The sequence below is a fragment of the Crocodylus siamensis genome, chromosome 1, assembly GCF_052110815.1.
Source record: "Crocodylus siamensis isolate JL-2025a chromosome 1, ASM5211081v1, whole genome shotgun sequence".
NCBI classification, from domain to species: domain Eukaryota; kingdom Metazoa; phylum Chordata; order Crocodylia; family Crocodylidae; genus Crocodylus; species Crocodylus siamensis.
The window spans coordinates 360345394-360365479 of NC_143395.1; the positions used below are offsets into that span (position 1 = coordinate 360345394).

General features: G+C 42.8%; 1 protein-coding gene across 6 annotated transcripts in view; it reads right to left on the reverse strand.

The window, feature by feature from the left end:
* The window catches only part of ELF1 (E74 like ETS transcription factor 1), a 120389-nt gene that overhangs the window by 44288 nt on the left and 56015 nt on the right, over positions 1-20086 (reverse strand). For 4 of the 6 annotated variants that reach the window (XM_090024812.1, XM_090024769.1, XM_090024778.1 and 1 more), the window contains exon 2: positions 6644-6949. In XM_090024812.1, coding sequence (XP_089880938.1) covers positions 6644-6715 — 72 coding nt within the window. In that variant the 5' untranslated portion in view covers positions 6716-6949. Of the gene's footprint in view, positions 1-6643; positions 6950-7359; positions 7465-7530; positions 7549-20086 lie in introns of those variants that run through there. The other 2 variants (XM_090024795.1, XM_090024789.1) reach the window with 2 other exon arrangements.

Consider the following 20086-nt stretch of genomic DNA (forward strand, 5'->3'; position numbering starts at 1 on the left):
ACAATTTACATCCCTAAGGCAATTTAGTGCCATAAGGCACAGATAGAACAAGTAGGGCCATGAGCAGAGTATACAGGCCAGGATTTGTGCCATCAGGATACATAAAGTTTTGGTACTGGACTAAGGGTCTTAAGAGAGACAAATAGGAATGAAGGTCTTTCCAGACCCATCAGATGCAACCAGGAATACTCTAGGACTCAGAAGCAGCCTCCCAATTCACACAGCATATACATCAAGGTGTAGCAGGCCTTGGCAGTTTACAAAAGGGTAAACTGGGGAGCTGGAGTAAGGCAGGTTTAACATTGCCACCTTCAGAAGCCAGTCCTGCTTTAAATGGCATAGAGGAGACCATTACAAAGTGTTTCTGCTTTCAGGTGTAAGAATAACTTATCCCAAACCCCCAACAGTACACATCTTCCAGCTGATGGAAAATACCAAAAATTTTCCATGATCCAACCTATTGTAAATGGAGAAAACTGGAATCTGTTTCTTTCTTGAGAGAGTAATGGGGAAAAGAGGGAATGATTTCCTTCCCTGACACTGAAAAATGTCTGTATAGATGCTTACATAATAGCTTCTGTTTCTTATATGCTTATCCTATAAGGTATCTCATACTGAGAATTGTAAGGGCCTTAGAGAAAGAGATTCACAAAGACTAAAGTGGCCTGGCAAGTGAAGGAGAAAGAAGAGGACTTCTCCAATTCCAGAAAGTTTGTCTTCTCACTATGCGAGTCCTGCCAGGGTGATCCAGTGCTTTTCCAGAAAATCTCTTTCCTAAAAGGCAATGTGCCACTTGGGCAAAACTCTCATGTCCATTGTCACAGATTTCTTTGCTAGTGAGCTACTGGTAAGCAACAAAGACACCAACTTAAATATGAACACGAAGATACTGCACAGAAGAACTAGGCCAGAGATGGACCCATATATTCAGCACTTGCTTTTAATCCAACAAGGCCACATGATTCAGACCTCAGGCCTTGAAAGGTTTTTTTTTATTATTATTATCAGTGTTGTTGTTATTACTTTTGAAGCAAGTCACAGGCAGAACTAGCTGAGATGACCTTTGTGACTTCTGGAAAATGGCTCAGACTCCTAGATGGACACTTGTCTGAACCATAAAATAGTCCAGTTGAGAGGCTGCCTATATGTTCATTATACATACTCTCACGAGAAATTCACCATTCCTTGGAAATCAGATAAATGCAGCACACTGCCTTGGAGATGGCAGCATTAGGTTTATCCAGACCTTCTTAATAATTTCCTGGAAATCCTCGTATAAGTGGACAAATAAAAGGATACCCCTTCATAGTAGCTTTCTGAACAGGGAAGTTACCTTCATACAGAGACAGAACATTAGACTTTGGCTTCTGACTTCTGCTTCTCCCTCTCAGAGGGCTCACAGCTGCACCAACAAAACGGGGGAAGGAATTGAAAACATGTCTGAAGGAGAACCTGCCCAGAAGGGGGAAGTAAAATGGTTGCCTACCCCAGAGGCCCTATGATACTAGAGATGCAAGGACAGAAAGACAGAAATTGACTCTCCACAAAAGTAAAGGAGAGCACTGAGGGCAAGACACAGCGGGGACAGAAGTTAAGACATGCAGTGTCTAATGTACTTGCATGCACTTTTCTCTTATTCTGTGTCATAACCCCCCAGAAGTCTTTACAGGCCACTTGTTTAGTGAAGAAACGGTTTCTGTTGAGATCCCTCCTAGAATTACAAAAAGCCATAAGTGGCACTCAAGACATTAGCAACATACTACAAGAAATACCAGGCCTGATCCAGAGATGACGGAGAGTCTGGCGTACTACTTAAAAAACTGTGGCTGCCATAAAGTAGAAACATAGGAAAACAGGCTGGAAGGGAACTCAAGAGGCCATCTAATCTAACCTCCCATTTGATGCAGGATCATCTATGCCAGCAACTTCTTGACCAACTGTGAGATAGCAAATAGGAAGAGAGGACGAGAGAGAATGGAGTCAAGAGTAGAGCAAGAGCTATGCGAGGAGGCAACTGAGCCCACAAAGGAGCCTGCAGAAGCTATTGCCCAGTATCAGACTAAACATACTCCCTTCCACCTCCCCCTAAAATAACCTAACTCTTCCCTATTTACACGTGATTTGTGCAGTGTTGCAACAGGATCTACTAGTATAGTTAGTCCAAGCTAAGTCTTCCCACTGTCAGACTATGAAGGGATTTTTGTTATTTGTCCCTGGTCACATTTCCACACTACACAACTAGGTGCTGCAACAGCAAAAAAAAAAAAAAGCTACAGATATAGACATAGATCAAGTCAGCGGGTCCAGATGCTCTCCACCCCAGGGTGTTGAGGGAGCTAGCTGGGGTTATTGCAGGGCCCTTGGCACAGCTTTATGAGCACTCATGGTGCTCAGGCCAGGTGCCAGATGATTGGAAGATAGCTAACATGGTCCCTATCTTCAAAAAAGGGAAGAGATCAGGGAAGAGCAACTATAGGCCTGTCAGTCTTACCTCAATCCTAGGGAAACTCTTTGAGAAGATCATCAAGGAGCACATCTGTGATGGGCCAGCTTCAGGAATGATGCTCAAGGGCAACCAGCATGGTTTCATTAGGGACAGGTCATGTCAGACCAACCTGATTGCCTTTTATGATCAGGTCACAAAGGCAATGGATGCAGGTGTCGCCGTGGACGTAGTCTTTCTAGACTTTAGCAAGGCCTTTGACACCGTCTCCCACCCCATCCTCATTAAAAAACTAGGCGACCGTGGCATTGATGCCTACATAGTCAGATGGATTGCAGATTGGCTCAAGGGTCAGACTCAGAGGGTGGTGGTGGATGGGTCATATTCAACCTGGGGGGAAGTGGGCAGCAGAGTCCCCCAGGGCTCAATCCTTGGGCCTGCACTGTTCAATTTCTTCATCAGCGATTTGGACGACAGGGTGAATTGCAACCTGTTTAAATTCGCTGATGATACCAATATTTGGGGTGAGGTGAGCATGCTAATAGGGAGGGAAAGATGGCAGCAAGAGCTGGATACGTTACAGGGGTGGGCTAACATAAACAGGATGCGTTTCAATACTGACAAGTGCAGGGTGCTGCACTTAGGCAGTAGAAACCAGCAGCACACTTAAAGAATGGGAAACTCCCATCTTGAGAGCACGGAGGCAGAAAGGGATCTTGGAGTCATTATTGACTCCAAGATGAACATGGGCCGACAATGCGAGGTCACAGTTGGTAGGGCTAACTGGACCTTGTCGTGCATCCACAGGTGCATGTCAAGTAGGGCCAAGGAGGTGATCCTCCCACTCTATGCGACGCTGGTCAGGCCACAGCTGGAGTCCTGTGTCCAGTTCTGTACGCCCCATTTCAGTAGAGATGTGGACAACATTGAAAGGGTCCAGAGGAGGGCCACCCGCATGATCCAGGGACAACAGGGCAGACCCTAAAATGAGAGACTACGGGACCTAAACCTGTTCGGTCTTCACAAGAGAAGGCTGAGGGGGGACCTGGTGACTGTCTATAAACTCACTAGGGGGGACCAGAACGGTTTGGGGGAGACTCTGTTTCCCCTACCACCCCCTGGCATAACAAGGAATAATGGACACAAATTATCGGAGAGTAGGTTTAGATTAGACATCCACAAGAACTACTTCACAGTCAGGGCGGCTAGGAGCTGGAACCAACTTCCAAGGGAAGTGGTGCTGGCTGCTACCCTGGGAGTCTTTAAGAAGAGGCTTGATGCCTACCTGGCTGGACTCATTTGAGTCCAGTTTTTCTCCCGCCCAGGCGGGGGGTCAGACTTGAAGATCTACAAGGTCCCTTCCGACCCTACTTCTATGATCAGTACTCCCTAAGTAGAAGTGGACAAACCCAGTAATGCCTGAAATATATTTCCTGTTTAAGTGAACTCATTTACAAATCCAACCCCCCAGCACTATATGTCACTGTCCGAGTTCATGCTTCCTGGATTATGTTCACTAGTAAATGATTCATAACAAGTAGATTTAGACTAAGTTAGACATTAGCAAAATAAATAATAAGCATGAATGCAACTAGAATGTAGACCCTTATGACTTTTCCAAAATTCCTGGCAGGATGAGATACTATAGTAAGACCACACAGCTTTTAAAATAAAAAAATAAAAAAATACATAAATAAATAAATAACTTACATACACTGCTTCAATTCTGAAACTCTAGCTTTCAACAACACAGCAAAAATAATTTAAAATATTAACTGACACCAACATTTCATAACTCATCCAGACTAGAAAAAAGTGTTTTGGACCAATGAAAAGCCCTTTCAGAGCTGAAATTTTTTAAGCACCTGTCCTGTATAATAAGCAAAAATACCAATTTTTATCCTCATCAGTTATCTCAAATCTCAAAACTTAGCAATGCTGTCTCCAGTACATCAGGTCTATGGACTTACAGCAGTCTCTCTGTTATAAATACATCCTGATACATCTCTTGTCTTTTTGCAGCAATATAGTATTACATGTCCCTGCTCTTTTAAAGCCTACCATAACCATCTCAATCTTTTACTATAGAACAAAACTCCTCTTTTTTATACTTCTATGCATAAGCCTTGCCCTCCTCACAATGACCATCCTTACATTTATCCTCCTCTCTCCCACCTATACTATTTAGCATGCCCAACTGGAAGAAGCTTGCAGCGGAATGGTCCCTTGGGAAGTCACCTTTTCAGCCACAACTTTCATTTGGTTATCATTACAGCAGAATCATTACCATGTTTCTCCATCTTGTAACCCCAAATTATTGGAGTTACAAGATTGATGCCTAAACAAAATTTCTTCAGGAGTTGGAGATTTTTTTTAAAGAGGTCTTAAGTTTCCTCCAGAAATATCTGCAACTTGATTATTCTTTAAAGAACTTTATGTGGGTATCTACAGAAATGGAGATAAGCACAATGCATCTGTAAAGGTGCCAATACTTGTTATATTTATGCCACAATTAACATGTTAATCTCAGCATAAATGCCAAAGATGCCATACATAAACCCAATTTAAGGCACCATAAAATGCCAACCAGCCATAACAATGTTCCACATACAATTTTTAAGGCTGGCTCAGATGGCACCTTAAACCGAATGTCTGGCATATCCATGGCTGCCCCAGTGCAGCTGCTGACAGTCAGCTGACTTTCAGCCCCTGCCCCCAGACAGCCCTGAGTCACACCAGGCTACAGGGACCCAGTTTTCAGCCAGCTGCTGTGGGATGGAATCAGGATTATGATCCTGGGCTTCTCCTGCACCAACAAGTGGAAAGGGTAAGACTGGGATCTGATCCCAAAATCACATGCACATGTGGCATGGCAGAAGATGCAGCTACTGGGACTGGGGATCAGATCCTATGGCACCTTTAAATGAATGTGTGCCAGGGACCTAAACAGAATGAATACATGTCAAACTCATTTCTTGTTTCTATGAAACTAGAATGAAACTTCCCTCCCCTCCTCAGCATTCCACCTCTCTCCCATTGCCTGGGTGAGGAAGAACAGAAAAAAACCCAATAAATAGATGTAATTAATGAGGTTTGCTGTCCACTATATCTGATCCCCTAGGCTACCATGAGCTGTGTGAAAATACAGGAAAGGAAGTTGCATTGACAGCTCCACCCAAAATTAAGTTAACAGTTTAAATAGAGGGCACTCAGTTCATTGAAACTAACATGTGACATTGTTAATAAGCACTAGCCAATCACAGCCAAATGGCAGGTCATGTAAAAAAAAATCAGAACCAAGATTACAAAACAAATATTATTTTAGAAGGACAGGAAAAAGGTGCTTTTCAGAAACTATAAAAATATTATCAGAAAACTCAAAAATATGATCAGTAAGCTCAACAGTATTTCGTAATTCTTTGAAAACTGCCTTTCCAATTCTATGTTACCAAAATGTTTTATTATGAAATAACAAAGCCTACTTTTAAAAGGGTTTGAAATCTTAAGAGAAATTACTCTTGCCACTCCCTAACGTAGGCTACTAGGTACAATGTGTATTTAAGGACTACTTCACTGTACTTTCGGGTACATTAAGGCATAGGACACACTTTAGAATAGATCTACTAGAGAAGCATGTAATGAAGGAAACGTGTGTGGTTCCTTATGTTTCATGCATTGACCTTAATAATTATTAGAGCTTAAATTCCCACATGCATTTGAGTAGCTAACAACCTCTTTGGCAATACAGTTCAGAAAATGTCCTATAAACCTCACACAGAGTCCAATATAACATTCTATCAGTGTTTCAGGCCATTTGTGGAGTTGAAGCTATCTATATTTATAATCTCATTTAAACACATTAGATAGATTAAACTTCCTTTCTCTAAACAGACCAAAACACTAGGGTCCCCACCAAAGTTCTGTATCAAGTAGTGGGTTCTATTGACACAGATCTGTAAGCATTTAATAACCACTAACAAAGGATGCTCTTGTCCTAAATATTTTGTTTCTGCAATACCACAGAAATCGTAACTGCTTGAACTAATTTCTGTTTTGCTCACCCACATTTCAGGAAGCCACAGTAAGCTTTTGAAACACTGAAAAGGTCAGCTACAGCAATAACCAAATCATTTTTTAAAAATAAACTCTACAGAATATACATTAAGTTATACTAATATGGCCTCTTTTATTGTACCATACCTGTTGTTCATCCTCCATGACGTTGCTGGCAAATTCAAACACAAGCTCATTCTGTTGTACAATTGCTGCCATAATAAAGCATTCCCAGGTCTCAGTTCCACATAAAAAAATCCTCTTAAATGTAGCAGGATGGAAACTATCACCAAAACCCAGTCGGGCAGAAAAACAAGGTCATGAAATAAATCAGGTGTCTGGGCTAATAATTCTTGAACAGTCAATCTTCTTGAGCTCTTCTCTTCTCAAAGATAAACATACCAGGGAAATCCTTTCCTGAATTGTTCTTTTCACTTGGATAACCTTTCACCACTGAAAAACAACAACAAAATTACAATTAATAAGCAATTGTCTTAACTATAACTAACAGTACTGGCTATAAAAGAGTTTGTTCAGTCTCATACATGAGACACCTCTTGATCTCATAAAGCTAGCTACTCCTGTGCCTTTACTGATCTCATTTCTGCAAACAAAAAACCAAACTGTTTCACCGGCGCAGAAGACTGTTTGGTTTGCTTCAGGAATCTGAACACTAATTTCAAAATGTTCCAAATTAAAATAAAAAGAAGGTAGTATATTTTAGTAACTTCTAACTAACCCAAAGAGCTATGCTAATTATTTAAGGTGTATTTTTCAGTTGACACATCAAAGAGAAAATTCATAGCAAAACATAAAAACCCAGAATAATCTAATCAGCTACTGGATACACGAAGTACTATCACCTTCTCCTCCTCCTCATTTGCAGATCCAATTTGCCAAGTTGTTATTTTGCCAGTTAAATGCCACTTTATCTTGAATAACTCTTCATAGTGGACTAGATAAAGCAAATTCAGAATTTTAAAAAGTAAAGTGTATTTAAAACCATCTAAAATCAGAAAGCCTTTAGTTCTTACACCAAGTTGATCTTCAGCTTCTTTTCTCAAAATGCACTGTAAACTTATCCTTATCTCTAGCACAGGCTTGTAAGCAGCAGGAAGGAAACAGCAGTGACCACGTCATGGCAAATTAGAACATGCAAAGAACTGCTCGGTACAATAGAAAAAAAGAGAGAGAGAGAGAGAAATGCAACTTAGGAATGTAAACAGCTTCTCTGAAGGGTATGCGCTTTTATCTCCCTAATTTCTAGGGGATCCAGCAATAATAATAGGTAGACATGGCTAAAATGAATCCGGCAGTGATAAGCTATAATACATTTTCTTCACAATCTAAAAACGTGACTCAGTTTTTGTGATTATGTGACTCATTCAGCAGACTGATTAGAAAGAGCTGAGAAATGTATTCAAAAGGGATAACATTACAATACGGGTGAACATTTTCAAAAACAGAAACCTAAAGTTAGGACCTAACATCCATATTTAGGTGTCGATGTACAGATTTAAGATGCTAGATTTAGACACACATATTTTAATGTTTTCTGTATACTTCCTTAAATTGTATTAAATTAAGACGTCTCCTAAAGCACAGATATATATTAGATGTAGAGCAATCAGTTACGAAATACTACATTATATTATACACTGTGCCCATTCAAGTCAAAAGGAAAGTTTCTTATTGCCTTTTGGCTAAATCCTGCTCCCATTTGTGATGATTATTAACTGTTATTTACATACATGGAAGGGCTACAGAATCTCTGGTTTGTTTTTACAATAGAGTAAGACATGGAGAATGAAACTGCTGCTCTTTCCATGCTGGCAAGAAACCTAATAGGAAGGAGCATGTCATGTGCTCACCTTCCTAACTTTACAGAAATCCAACAGCCCAGGGACAGAGTGTCTATTGTAGTTTTCTAAACTCCCAAAAGCCAATGACATGATATCTAAGAATTTAATATAATTTCTCAATCCTTCTCTTCCAAAAAGTTGGGAAATGCAAGATTATGCAAATATAAGAATCTCCCTGCTTACATGCGATGGTTTAATTTGCAGTTATACACCCCAGGAGAATAATCATAGCCCTAAGTAGATGTATTCATCACAGTTCTATTAGTGGGAACTACATCTGTAAATGAAGGAATTTTTCTGACTCTAGTATTCAATACTTCAATATTTCTCATTTTTAAATCAGTTCGTGTCTGAGGTTTCCCAAAAACAGCAGGCTATGACAGTACCATGCCCCCTGCCTGCATCACAATGTTCCTACTCCGATGGCCATTTAGTCCTAAGCCTCCCTCTCAGAACACGTGACTTTTAGTAACATGATTCATACAAACATGCCTGCTAAGAGTTGGGCCGAAACCATCTTGTTTCACCTTGGCCACCCCGCAGCTTGTATGCTGACATTCAAAATAAAGGATGCAGTAGCACAATAAAGTAGTTTAATCTTTCCTACCAGATAAATTAGCTCTCCAACAAAAGTATTTTGTTTGAAAACAGTTACCCCAACCAAATGAACAACAATACTCATTTCCATGTTGCAAATGTGAAAACCTCCTTAACTTGCAAGAGATTATTTAATTTGCTGTCAGACTTCCCATGCAAAAAATCAAAGGTGTAAGCAAAGGGCACATAATCATCAGTTATGTCACAGAGGCCACAGGCATAACAAAGAAGAATAGAAGCTAGTGTGTAAAGCCTACTGACATGATATTTCTCTCTCAATAAAATATGTAGATTTATTAACAGAAAGCAGTTCTAAACCAGCACACGTAAAAATTCAGAGGCAAAATATCCTTGTGAGTAGCAAAGAGTACAGAGAAATAGATGTAGAACCAGGAGTATAATCCAGATTTTCAGGTGATCTGCTTAACTACTAGATACATTCCCTAGAAAGTCAACACTTAATGTTTATTCTTTCCCGGATGCCAGAACATAACTCTTAACTGAGAAGAGCAATTACTTGCAACCACTGATGGATGACGTGGTTCTTATAAGTTTAACCTTGCACTTCAGTTTTCACTTGACTATTAAGGATACATTTACCAGTTTATCTTGGGAAGTCTTTATTAACCACATATAAATACCTATATTTAGGCTTCTTTACACCTGTAATGCAATAACAAGAAGAAACAAAAACATGGACGTATCACCACCATTGCATGCAAACATTAAAGAACTGTATCCTCTTTTTTGAACTGAAGGATTTAGACTGTACTTCTGAAAATATAGAGGGTCAAAGGGGAGGAAAAAGGACTTAATTTCAGCAAAATAGTTGTTTATTGTTACCAAATCCAACACCATCAACTTTCTTACACAGACATAATAACGTGTTTCTAAGAAGAAAGACTATAGCAATATTTTTGTAAAATTCAAACACTTAATTTTAGATGTTTTTCCTCCCAAACACTTAATTGGGTATGAACATTTTTTTGTGATGGACCCAATGCTATGAAGTGTACAACAGAAACTTGGCACCCAAAAACAGCTGCTGTAGCTGCAAGTTAGAAGTCCTTTGACAATCTTTTCTCATTTCTCTTTTAAAATAAAATACCTTGGACAAAATTATATTTTGTAATACGACACCATTTTAAATATGATGCCAGAACTTCTAGAGGCATAAAGACTAGACACATAATATTTTAACACGAATGAAATGTACATCAGTTTCTAAACAGATGTAAATTATACCAGGATCCAGACTGGACAGAGGACATTTGCCTTAGTCCTTTCTCCTCTGTCCACCAGAATGGCCTGTTTGCATCGAGTGAATGGCTACCCTGGACAGACAACACTTGCCCCAGTGTGTTTTATACCAAAGTATTTGTACCCCCGTTTTTTTCCCCCAGGGTTATTCTACACCAGATTCCAATAGGTCCATACATCATGCAGATACTCTTTTATAACACTTGCGCTGGTGTTGTGTGTCCAGGTCCTTAGAATTTAAAACACAAAGCTCTGACTTGCTATTACTGAATGTCTCAGCCTTAACTGTTTTAATAAAAGAAATTACTTTTGAAACAACTTCATCCTGTTGTTATCAAGTTGCCACAGGAGTACAGAGACAGAAGGATCACTTCAGACATGTCATTGGGCTTATCACTCAGAAGTATCAAAATATTTTCAAAATCGAGGTCTTAACTGTATTTCCCCATAATGTGAACCAGTATCTATTAATACACTGGAATTAAACAGAAAATAATCTGATGTTAGTCTCAACCCCAAGAGAGACACTAATCAAGGTCTCTGTACATGACTACACTAATTGCTGGATGAGTTGCCATAATCTATGCCTTTATGCATTTGTTCTAAATTCCAGACTTATATCTTTATCACTTACAAGTTTTTATCTTAGACTTTGATCCTCCAATGGACTTCCTGTTCAAAATACCACCAACATTAACAAGACATTGTGTGGCTCCAAGGTTCTGCACATATTAATGCCCTTACTTGATCAGAACTTTAACATAAATTTGAAACAAGTTTTAAGATTTTTACAATAATAACAAATAGTTTTATGTCAGATTGCTAGGAAAAAAGAAATGGATCCTAGAAATTGAATAGGTACATAATTTCTTTACCTGGGGATTAAACAGCCACATAATCAACAACATTATGGGACAAATCCAAGGACAGTAAAGTCAGACTATCTCATGGATCAGTAATTTCTGGATCTAGTCTTACTGCTACTATCATCGCCATCATCCTTATCATTCTTACTGTAAAGGTCATAGAATCATAGAAATTAAGGGCAGGACGGGACCTCAAAGGATCAAGTCCAACCCTGCCCCCTGCTCTGGGCAAGAATACTGCTGAGATTAAATGATCCCAGCAAGGTATCTGTCCAGTCTCCTCCTGAAGATTACCAAGGTTGGGGACTGCACTACCTCCTGGGGAAGTCTATTCCAGAAGCTGGTCAGTCTTACCATAAAGCAGTTCTTCCTTACAACCAACCTGAAACCATCCTCTAATAGTTTATGGCCATTGCTCCTTGTCCTCCCCTGGGGCACCCTAGTGAACGGTTTTTCTCTCAGCTCCCAATGCTCACCCCTTACATATTTATAGATGGCCACCAAGTCCCGCCCTCCCCCCCCCTTCAGTCTTCTCTCCCCTAGGCTAAACAGTCCCAGATCCATTAGTCTTTCCTCATAAGGTTTGTCCTCCAGGCCCTTAATCATTCTTGTAGTCCTTCTCTGGATCTTTCAAGATTCTCCACATCTTTTTCAGTGTGGGGCCCAGAACTGGACACAACACTCCAGCTGAGGTCTCACCAGTGCCAAGTAGAGAGGAAGTATTGCTCCCTTAGCCCTGCTCGCAACACATCAGCTAATGCATCCCAGTATGCTATTAGCCCTACAGTATCGCACTGGCGCCTCATGTTCATTTTGTGATCAACCACAGACCCTTTCAGCCATCATGCTGGCCAGGACATCTCCTTCTAACTTATATTCATGTCGTTGGTTACTTCTCCCCAGATGAAGCACTACGCATTTATCCTTATTGATCCAGTTCTGCTCTGCCCACCTTTCCAGCTTGTTCAGGTCTGGTTGGATCCACATCTTATCCCCTAGCATGACTGCTTTTCCCCATAACTTAGTATCATCTACAAACTTGGCCAGCGTGCTTTCCACATCTTCATCTAAATCGTTGAACAACAAAGGGCCAAGAACCAAACCCTGCGGGACACCACTGACCACCTCCCTCCAAGACAATAAAGACCTGTCTACTACAAACCCATCCATTACACCTTTTGTGGTTCCTAGAGATTTTAATATAATAAATAGCCTTAAACATCTATCAGCAAATAAAAGCATAGCAGAACAGTGAAAAATACACTCTTGAAGCCATGCCATTCCTTTCCCTATTATTGAAGTATGTATAAAAGAAGAAGAACCTTTCACCGAAACCAGGACAGTTCAAGACACTGGGGTTATAAAACTTATTTTTTTTGTTTAACCAAAAGGTTATACCTATACCTTTGCTTTTATTATTGTTTGCATCAAAACATCTTGTTGATCATAAACTAGGAAATTGCTGGGAAATTGGCTTCGTCGGGCTGGGAAATTGGCTTCGTGGTCGGACCCAGAGGGTTGTGATCGATGGCAGTCAATCATCATGGTGCCCTGTAACCAGTGGGGTCCCTCAAGGCTCTGTCCTGGGACCCATACTGTTCAACATCTTCATTAACGATGTGGACATTGGAGTCAGGAGTGGACTGGCCAAGTTCACCGATGACACCAAACTTTGGGGCAAAGCATCCACGCCAGAAGATAGGCGGGTGATCCAGGCTGACCTGGACAAGCTCAGCAAATGGGCGGATGAGAACCTGATGGTGTTTAACACCGAAAAATGCAAGGTTCTCCACCTTGGGAGGAAAAACCTGCAGCACCCTTACAGGCTCAGCAGTGCTACGTTGGTTAGCACTACAGAAGAAAAAGACTTGGGGGTCATCATTGACCACAAGATGAACATGAGCCTGCAATGCGATGCTGCGGCTAGTAAAGCGACCAAAATGCTGGCGTGCATCCATAGATACTTCTCGAGCAAATCCTGGGACGTCATTCTCCCCTTGTACTCGGCTTTGGTGAGGCCGCAGCTGGAGTACTGCGTCCAGTTTTGGGCTCCACAATTCAAAAAGGATGTGGAGAAGCTTGAGAGAGTCCAGAGGAGAGCCACACGCATGATCAGAGGGCAGGAAAACAGATCTTACGATGACAGGCTGAGAGCCACGGGACTCTTTAGCCTGGAAAAGCGCAGGCTCAGGGGTGATCTGATGGCCACCTATAAGTTTATCAGGGGTGACCACCAGGATCTGGGGGAACATTTGTTCACCAGAGCGCCCCAAGGGATGACGAGGTCGAACGGTCACAAACTCCTGCAAGACCATTTCAGGCTGGACATAAGGAAGAAATTCTTTACTGTCCAAGCCCCCAAGGTCTGGAACAGTCTGCCATTGGAGGTAGTTCAAGCACCTACATTGAACACCTTCAAGAGTAAATTGGATGCTTATCTTGCTGGGATCCTATGACCCCAGCTGACTTCCTGCCCTTTGGGTGGGGGGCTGGACTCGATGATCTCCCGAGGTCCCCTCCAGCCCTAATGTCTATGAAATCTATGAAACTAAAACAGAAACAGGAACACTTTATGGCTAAGTACAGACAGTCATAAACCCTGAGGCTGAATTGATTCAGTCTTTGCAGGTTAATTTAAGCCGCAAAGATTGACCCAATAAGCAAATGAACAGACATTCACTTTTGATTCAGGAAATGCAGTCGCATGCCTGCAGTGGCTCAAGCCAGAAGCCAGGGGATGCTAGAGCACAGCTCTCTGGCACGTAGCCAGCATGGGCTGTGTATTTGCTTCCTCTTCCTGCTGCCCCCAAGGTCTCTGAAATTTGCACTCCAGACTTACAGCAGCAGGACTCTGCAGGGTTGCTCATTACTTCCTCTTCCTGCTTCCAGGTGCCTCTGGGATTTTTGTCCACAGTTGCAGCCAGCACTAAGTAAGCAGGGCAGGCCAGCTTTGTACTCAGGGGAAGGGAAGTTTAACTTCCCTCCCTAGCCCCAGCAGGTGTTTGCCTGGGGGGGCCAGTGGACCAGCCAGTGAGGTCAGTGAGACAGCCTTCACTACTCCAGCTAGGGAGCAGAGGGGCAGGGCTAGCCCTGCTCTCTAGAGCAGACAGCATAGCTCAGCCCAGGGCTGCAAAATGGTGGGATGTTGGGAACTCTGATTTAAGTTGAACTAGAAAGGAGTCTGGGACAGAAGTTTCATAAACCAGTTTGACCTAAATCAGTTAAGTCTGATACTATATTCAACCAGATTTATCTTAAACCAGTTTCAGCCATTTTGAAACTGGTTTATATGCATTCAACTTCTGTTATGTTACAGGTTTAAACCAGTTACTGATCACTTTATATGTAACTTCTGTCCCTAGCCTATATGATAAAAGAGTACAAAAGAACTGTGTACTAGCCTTTATCTAACATTTACCCAAATACAAATAAAAACTACCTTAGTCCCCTTAGAAATCCTCCTTTTCTACTGAGTCTGCATAGCCTTTGAAACAACCCCCTTGATTATCCTGGCAGAAGGTATGCTCAGCCAGCTTGCACCCTAATACATTTCTAGTAGCTATATCCCAAGAGGATCTGAACAAAGTGGTACTCTATGCTTTCTTTCCTGGCATTCCAACTTCTTCCTGTACTAATATGCAGCACACCCTTCCTGCTTGAGGCCTCATGCTATCAAAATTTGGTCAGTTCAATAAAGCTGGTAAAAGATACCTGTTGAAGAACTATTCTTGGTTTCTAGGGTGATGTTGCAATTTTGCTACTCAGTATTTCACAGCATATGGTTAAAGCTCCAAATTCCAGTTTCATATATCAACAAGTTGTTTCTTCATATCATGAGGTTATTACCAGGGATCCATCCCAGTTTTCTCTGATCAAAAAAAAAATCCCCAATTTTCAGATTAAAAAAATAACATAAAATCCACATTTTTCATTTTAATCACACACACAAAAATGTGGATTTTGGGCTACATTTTAAATCCAAAAATTGTGGATTTTTTTTATCAGAGAAAACCAGGATCCCTGGTTATTACCTTGTGGAGCTTTTATTGCCTCAGCACTCAAGCACCAAAATAAAAAGCATTGAAATAATACAGTCCTATCAACAGAGTGCCCCAGTGTTGCACACTGACATAGCAAACACCCATCAACTTCCCACAAACAAAATTAAAAAGCTGCTCTGCAAAATCAAAAACCTCTGCTACCACTCTTGGACAGTTAGTTCCTGGCACTTAAAAAGCAAGCATCCCAGTTGAAACCAGTGATGAGATGCAAGGTACGAGGACATCTCTGAGCCAATCTGGTTCAGTCTCATTCACAAACATCCTGAATTACCCCTGGGAAAAATACTAGAATATAAACCCCAATCCAACAAAACATGTAAGCAACATGCTCAATTTAACATACCAGTAGTCTCATTAAAGTCCATGAGATTACTTACGTGCTTAAAGTTAAAAACAAACTTAAATGCTCTGCTGTGGAACTGAGCACTGGTATTAGGCACTAAATAGCACTTATCCCATATAGAACATGAAGAGCTGAATTATGCATTAGCTGAAGCTTCCAAGTGGTTTTCATAAGTAATCTCAAGCAGAACATGTTATTACTTTCAGCCTGGAGGCAACCAAGTTGGACTAACTACTAAAACAGAAGAGAAATGAAATAGTGTCGCAGCCACATGGTAGGGATGTGGGGAGGAGTTACGCATGGGTGGGCAATTATTTTGGGCAGAGGGCTGCTTACTGAGTTTTGGCAAGCCATCAAGGGCCACATGACAGGCAGCCAGGGGCAGATAAATATTAATTTTCTAAATTTTTTAGGGGCCCCACAGATTGGATAGAATGGCCTGGTGGGCCACATCTGGACCATGGACCACATTTTGATCACCCCTGGGTTAAAGGAACTCTAGGGTAGTGGTTCTCAACTTTTTTTGTACCAGGACCCATTTGTAAACATCAATGGCCAGTCCCGACCCATTGCCCCTCACTCCCAACCTGCTACCCCCACCCCCAGGCCCCAGCCCCTCAGTGTGTGGGGCAGGAGAGAGTGTGTGGAGCAGGGTGGGGTATGTGTGGGGTATGGGGAGCACCAAGCAGCTACTTGAAGGCTGGAAATCTGCCAGCCTGCAAGGGAAAAGCTACGGTTTCCTGCATTTTTCTCCTTTAAAGGAGAATCCATTTTTAAAGTTTGCTCATGACCCTTTAGTATATTCCTACAATACACTTTTGGGTTGCAACCCACAGGTTGAGAAACACTGGACAAGGACAATATCACCTGGGGATTTAGGCAGCAAATCATCTCAGCTGAAGTTGGATAAATATTCAGATGTTCAGACACATGATCAGTGATCTTCTAAATATTTCCCTCTATCAACAGGCATCACTTCTCTCTTGCCTAGACTGAAGTGGAGCCTGCTCGTTTCAGTCAAACCCCTATCTCAGTAAGACACTACATAACGCAATCAGAATGCAGAACCTGGAACCGACGGAAAGGGAACAGAGAGCTGAAGGGCATCGGCAGTTTGCTGACAGAACAGCTCCAAATGCTTTATCATTATCTCCTTGAGTGGCTGCTTATACTTTACACACTGAGAAGAAATGCTAACAAAATAGTCTACTGTAGGACCCTACATGCAAGATTTCCACATAAGAACAAGTGATTAGCCTGAACTATACTTTACAAGGTATCCATGATGGAGACATATACCAAATTAAAGGTTACTGACTGTCCACTGTTACAAAACGTTTTAGAAAAATCAACAATGCCTCAAGATAAATAGTGGTAAAAGCAGCTGATCCATCCTTTTCTTTGTCCAATAACTAAATTACTACCAATATCTACAGCCTCTGTTTCACCGTCGATTTGGAAACCGGCCTGTTTCCATAGGCTCTGGGTTCACAAAAAGTCAAGATTATTTAGATTCATCAAAGAAGGGACATTTTAATTAAATACTTGATTAAAAGTATATTGAATCTCTTATCTAAAGTTCAGGCAACCACTACTTACTCTAATGTTTCCAGGCAGCCTGGATGTAGGTAATGAAAAGTACCTTGCTTCCAAATAATAGTGTCAAGGAATATTTCTTCATTAGTATGGTCTCTGCTAGTCTGCATATGTAACATACAGCAAGATTTGGTTCAGACTATGTATATAAAGGACTTCAGCCTTATTTGAACTGTTAAATTCCCTGAAAATTGGTCTTATTACTTAAGAGACCTGGTGGAGAAAAGTAATTCTCATGTTCCTTCACATTTATTCCAGGCAGGTTCTTGTAACTGTGTTAGAAATATGACTGTAGCTTTAGGAACCCCATCTGCCCTTGTATTCCTGTCAAAAAGACTTACCTGAGACAGAGCAGAGGCAGCGGGACACCATGCTGGGAGATACAAGTGGCAAAAGTGAAACCACGGTGGGCATAGCTGCTGCAGGAAAATACAAAAAGGAAAAAAAACAGCTGAGCCTGAAGGAGCCGGGGCCAACAGCACCATTGGTGTGGGCACACTTTATAACAGCGTGCTGGGATCAATTAGGCAGCCAAACCCCCGGATCCAAGTTAAAAAACCTGGCAGAAGACAAGCTGGGGGGACCAGAAGTGGCATCCCCAGCTGACCCAGAGGAGCCAGGGAAGCCAAGCAGTCCCAGTGAGAGGACCTGGTGGTTACCCAGGAAGGGGTCTCCACAATAGCTCAGGGTCAGAGAGTGCCAAGGGAGTTGGCTACAGAGCTGGTGTGGACTGAGGAAGCCAGCAGCAGAGACTGAAGCCTGGCAGGACTTGGCAGAGCCGGGATACAGGCGAGACAGATTGACGGCAGGTACCAAGCCCGGGGTGGAGGCAACGGTTGGGGGACGGACCAGAGCTGAGGCCAGACAACACGTAACTGGAAAGGAAGAAGGCTGGGAAAAGCACTCAGGATAGTGACATCTCCCACACGCAGTGGCCATCATATTCCAGGAACCCGAGCATCAAAGATGGCACAGGACATCAACCTCAACAATGCAGGTGATGACATCAAGGTTGTCATTAGGCATGGTGTAGGGAAGGTTGGAGCCCCACAAAGGCGGAATAGCAGGAATGACTGAGGGGAGATGCTAAGATGAGACGGGACCAAAATATAGTCCTCCCAATCTGAAGGCAATCATCATCAAAGATGTGGCAGGCAAGGCCCCCTGGTGAACCAACCCAAAGTTGTTCCAGTAATCCAACTGTTCAGCCCTAAGAATAACGGCGAGGCTAGAGAGGAATCCCCATATGAGATGCACTGGAGAGAGACACGGCAGACTACAATCCCCCAGTGTAGCTAAGGCTGCTGCAAAATGTTTAGTACTAGCAGCAAGAAGTTTCATTTCTCTCATTCCAGAAAGATTTAGAATGAAATTGCTTCAGACTGAACTGAATCTGAAATGTTTAAATCAAAATGGCAATTAAATGACTTGGCTGATTCTGGGGTGGGACTTGAACCAAGGTCTCCCACCTCAAAGGGAGGATCTCCTAACATTAGACTAAATGGATTGAAGTCTGAGTTGGATACTGACATGAGGTCTTCTTCAATCCCTCCCGCTGAAGCCATTCTTCCTTGTATAATTTAGGCAAATATGCCTTGAGCTAGAGTGCGAATGGAAAATGACCACTTACTGGAGGATCCCTGCACCCAGACTATGCAGCAGTAAATATTTAATTATTTATACAAGGTGGAATAGCATCAGTAAAACAAGAGACTGGAAGATTTTCCACATGGTCAGGATTAAAACACTCACGAGATGGGAAGCAGGAAAAAATGTGGGGTCAAATCTCTGCCACCAAACCCTACTCTCATACTGGTGAATTCACTCGCACCACTAACCTTTTCCCTCCTGTCCCGAGGCCTGAGAAAGCAGGGAAAACTTACTGGGAAAGCAGGACAAGAGAGACGCCGTGACAGAGGGAGAGCCCGCGCGGCTCATTAGCCGCGTCTGTGTACAGCTGTGGCCAGCAGCTGACGATGACGTCAGACGCCGGCTGGCGGATTTAAAAATGGTGGCCACCGCTCCGGAGGCAGTGGATAGCAAGGGGAATAAACAGCTATCCGAGCTGTCCCTGATGCTAGCCCCGCGGGATGGACGGCGAAGAGCCAGCGTGCTGAAGAGGACAGTGGCCTGGAGAGAAGGAGCGATGACTGAATCGCCGGCGGATAGATCTCGATGTGCCGGATTGGGTGGGCAAAGGAAAATTGAGACCACCCAGGAGGATTCAGAGCACCCCGAAGTAAGTGCCGAGGCAGTGGGTGCGGGAATCGCTGAAGAGGGGCGAGAGGCCGAAGGATCATCTGGCGGGAGAGAGATTGGGGCGGGATTGCCGCCGAGAATAGAGGACGCCGACTGAAGGATAAGGGGTGCAGCTCTAAACAGCCGGGAGGCGTTACTCCCGGCACGATCATAGGGTGCTGGTGGTGGGTCAGCGAGGTAGTCAGTACAGTAGAACCCTTTGAGGAGGCACGTAGCTCATGGTGTGTAGGGTGCGAAGGAACCGACGTCAGGGCAGGAGTGACCCAAGGGTTTTGGGGAAAACTCGCAGATGAAGGCCACTATAGAAGCCTGCAGGACCCTCACTGAGCAGGCACAGGGAAGTGGAGGCCACAGGTGGCATGAGGCCGGGGTGTAGGGGTAGCAGGAGCCCCGTGTGTAACCGACGAGTCAGACCTGGGCCACCGAGGGACCCGTGAACTAGCCCCGCCCCACTAGTGTAACAGCAAGTCGTGGCAGGTGAGAGCGGGGTTGGCGACTCTGGAGGACGAACAACCACGGTAACACCTACGCCCGGTAAAGGGAGTGGTCACTGACACAGAGAGCCAGACTCCTAGTAGTGACTCACGAAGGCCCGTCAGGGACATCTCCAAATTATTCTGCCATTTCTGGCACCATTTGAGAATGACCACATCTCTTTTTGTGTAAAGTTTACTATTTTCTGAAAATATTTCATCCAGCTCTACTGATTTACAAGTCAAATGGTTATGCAGCTTTGCAAAATACTC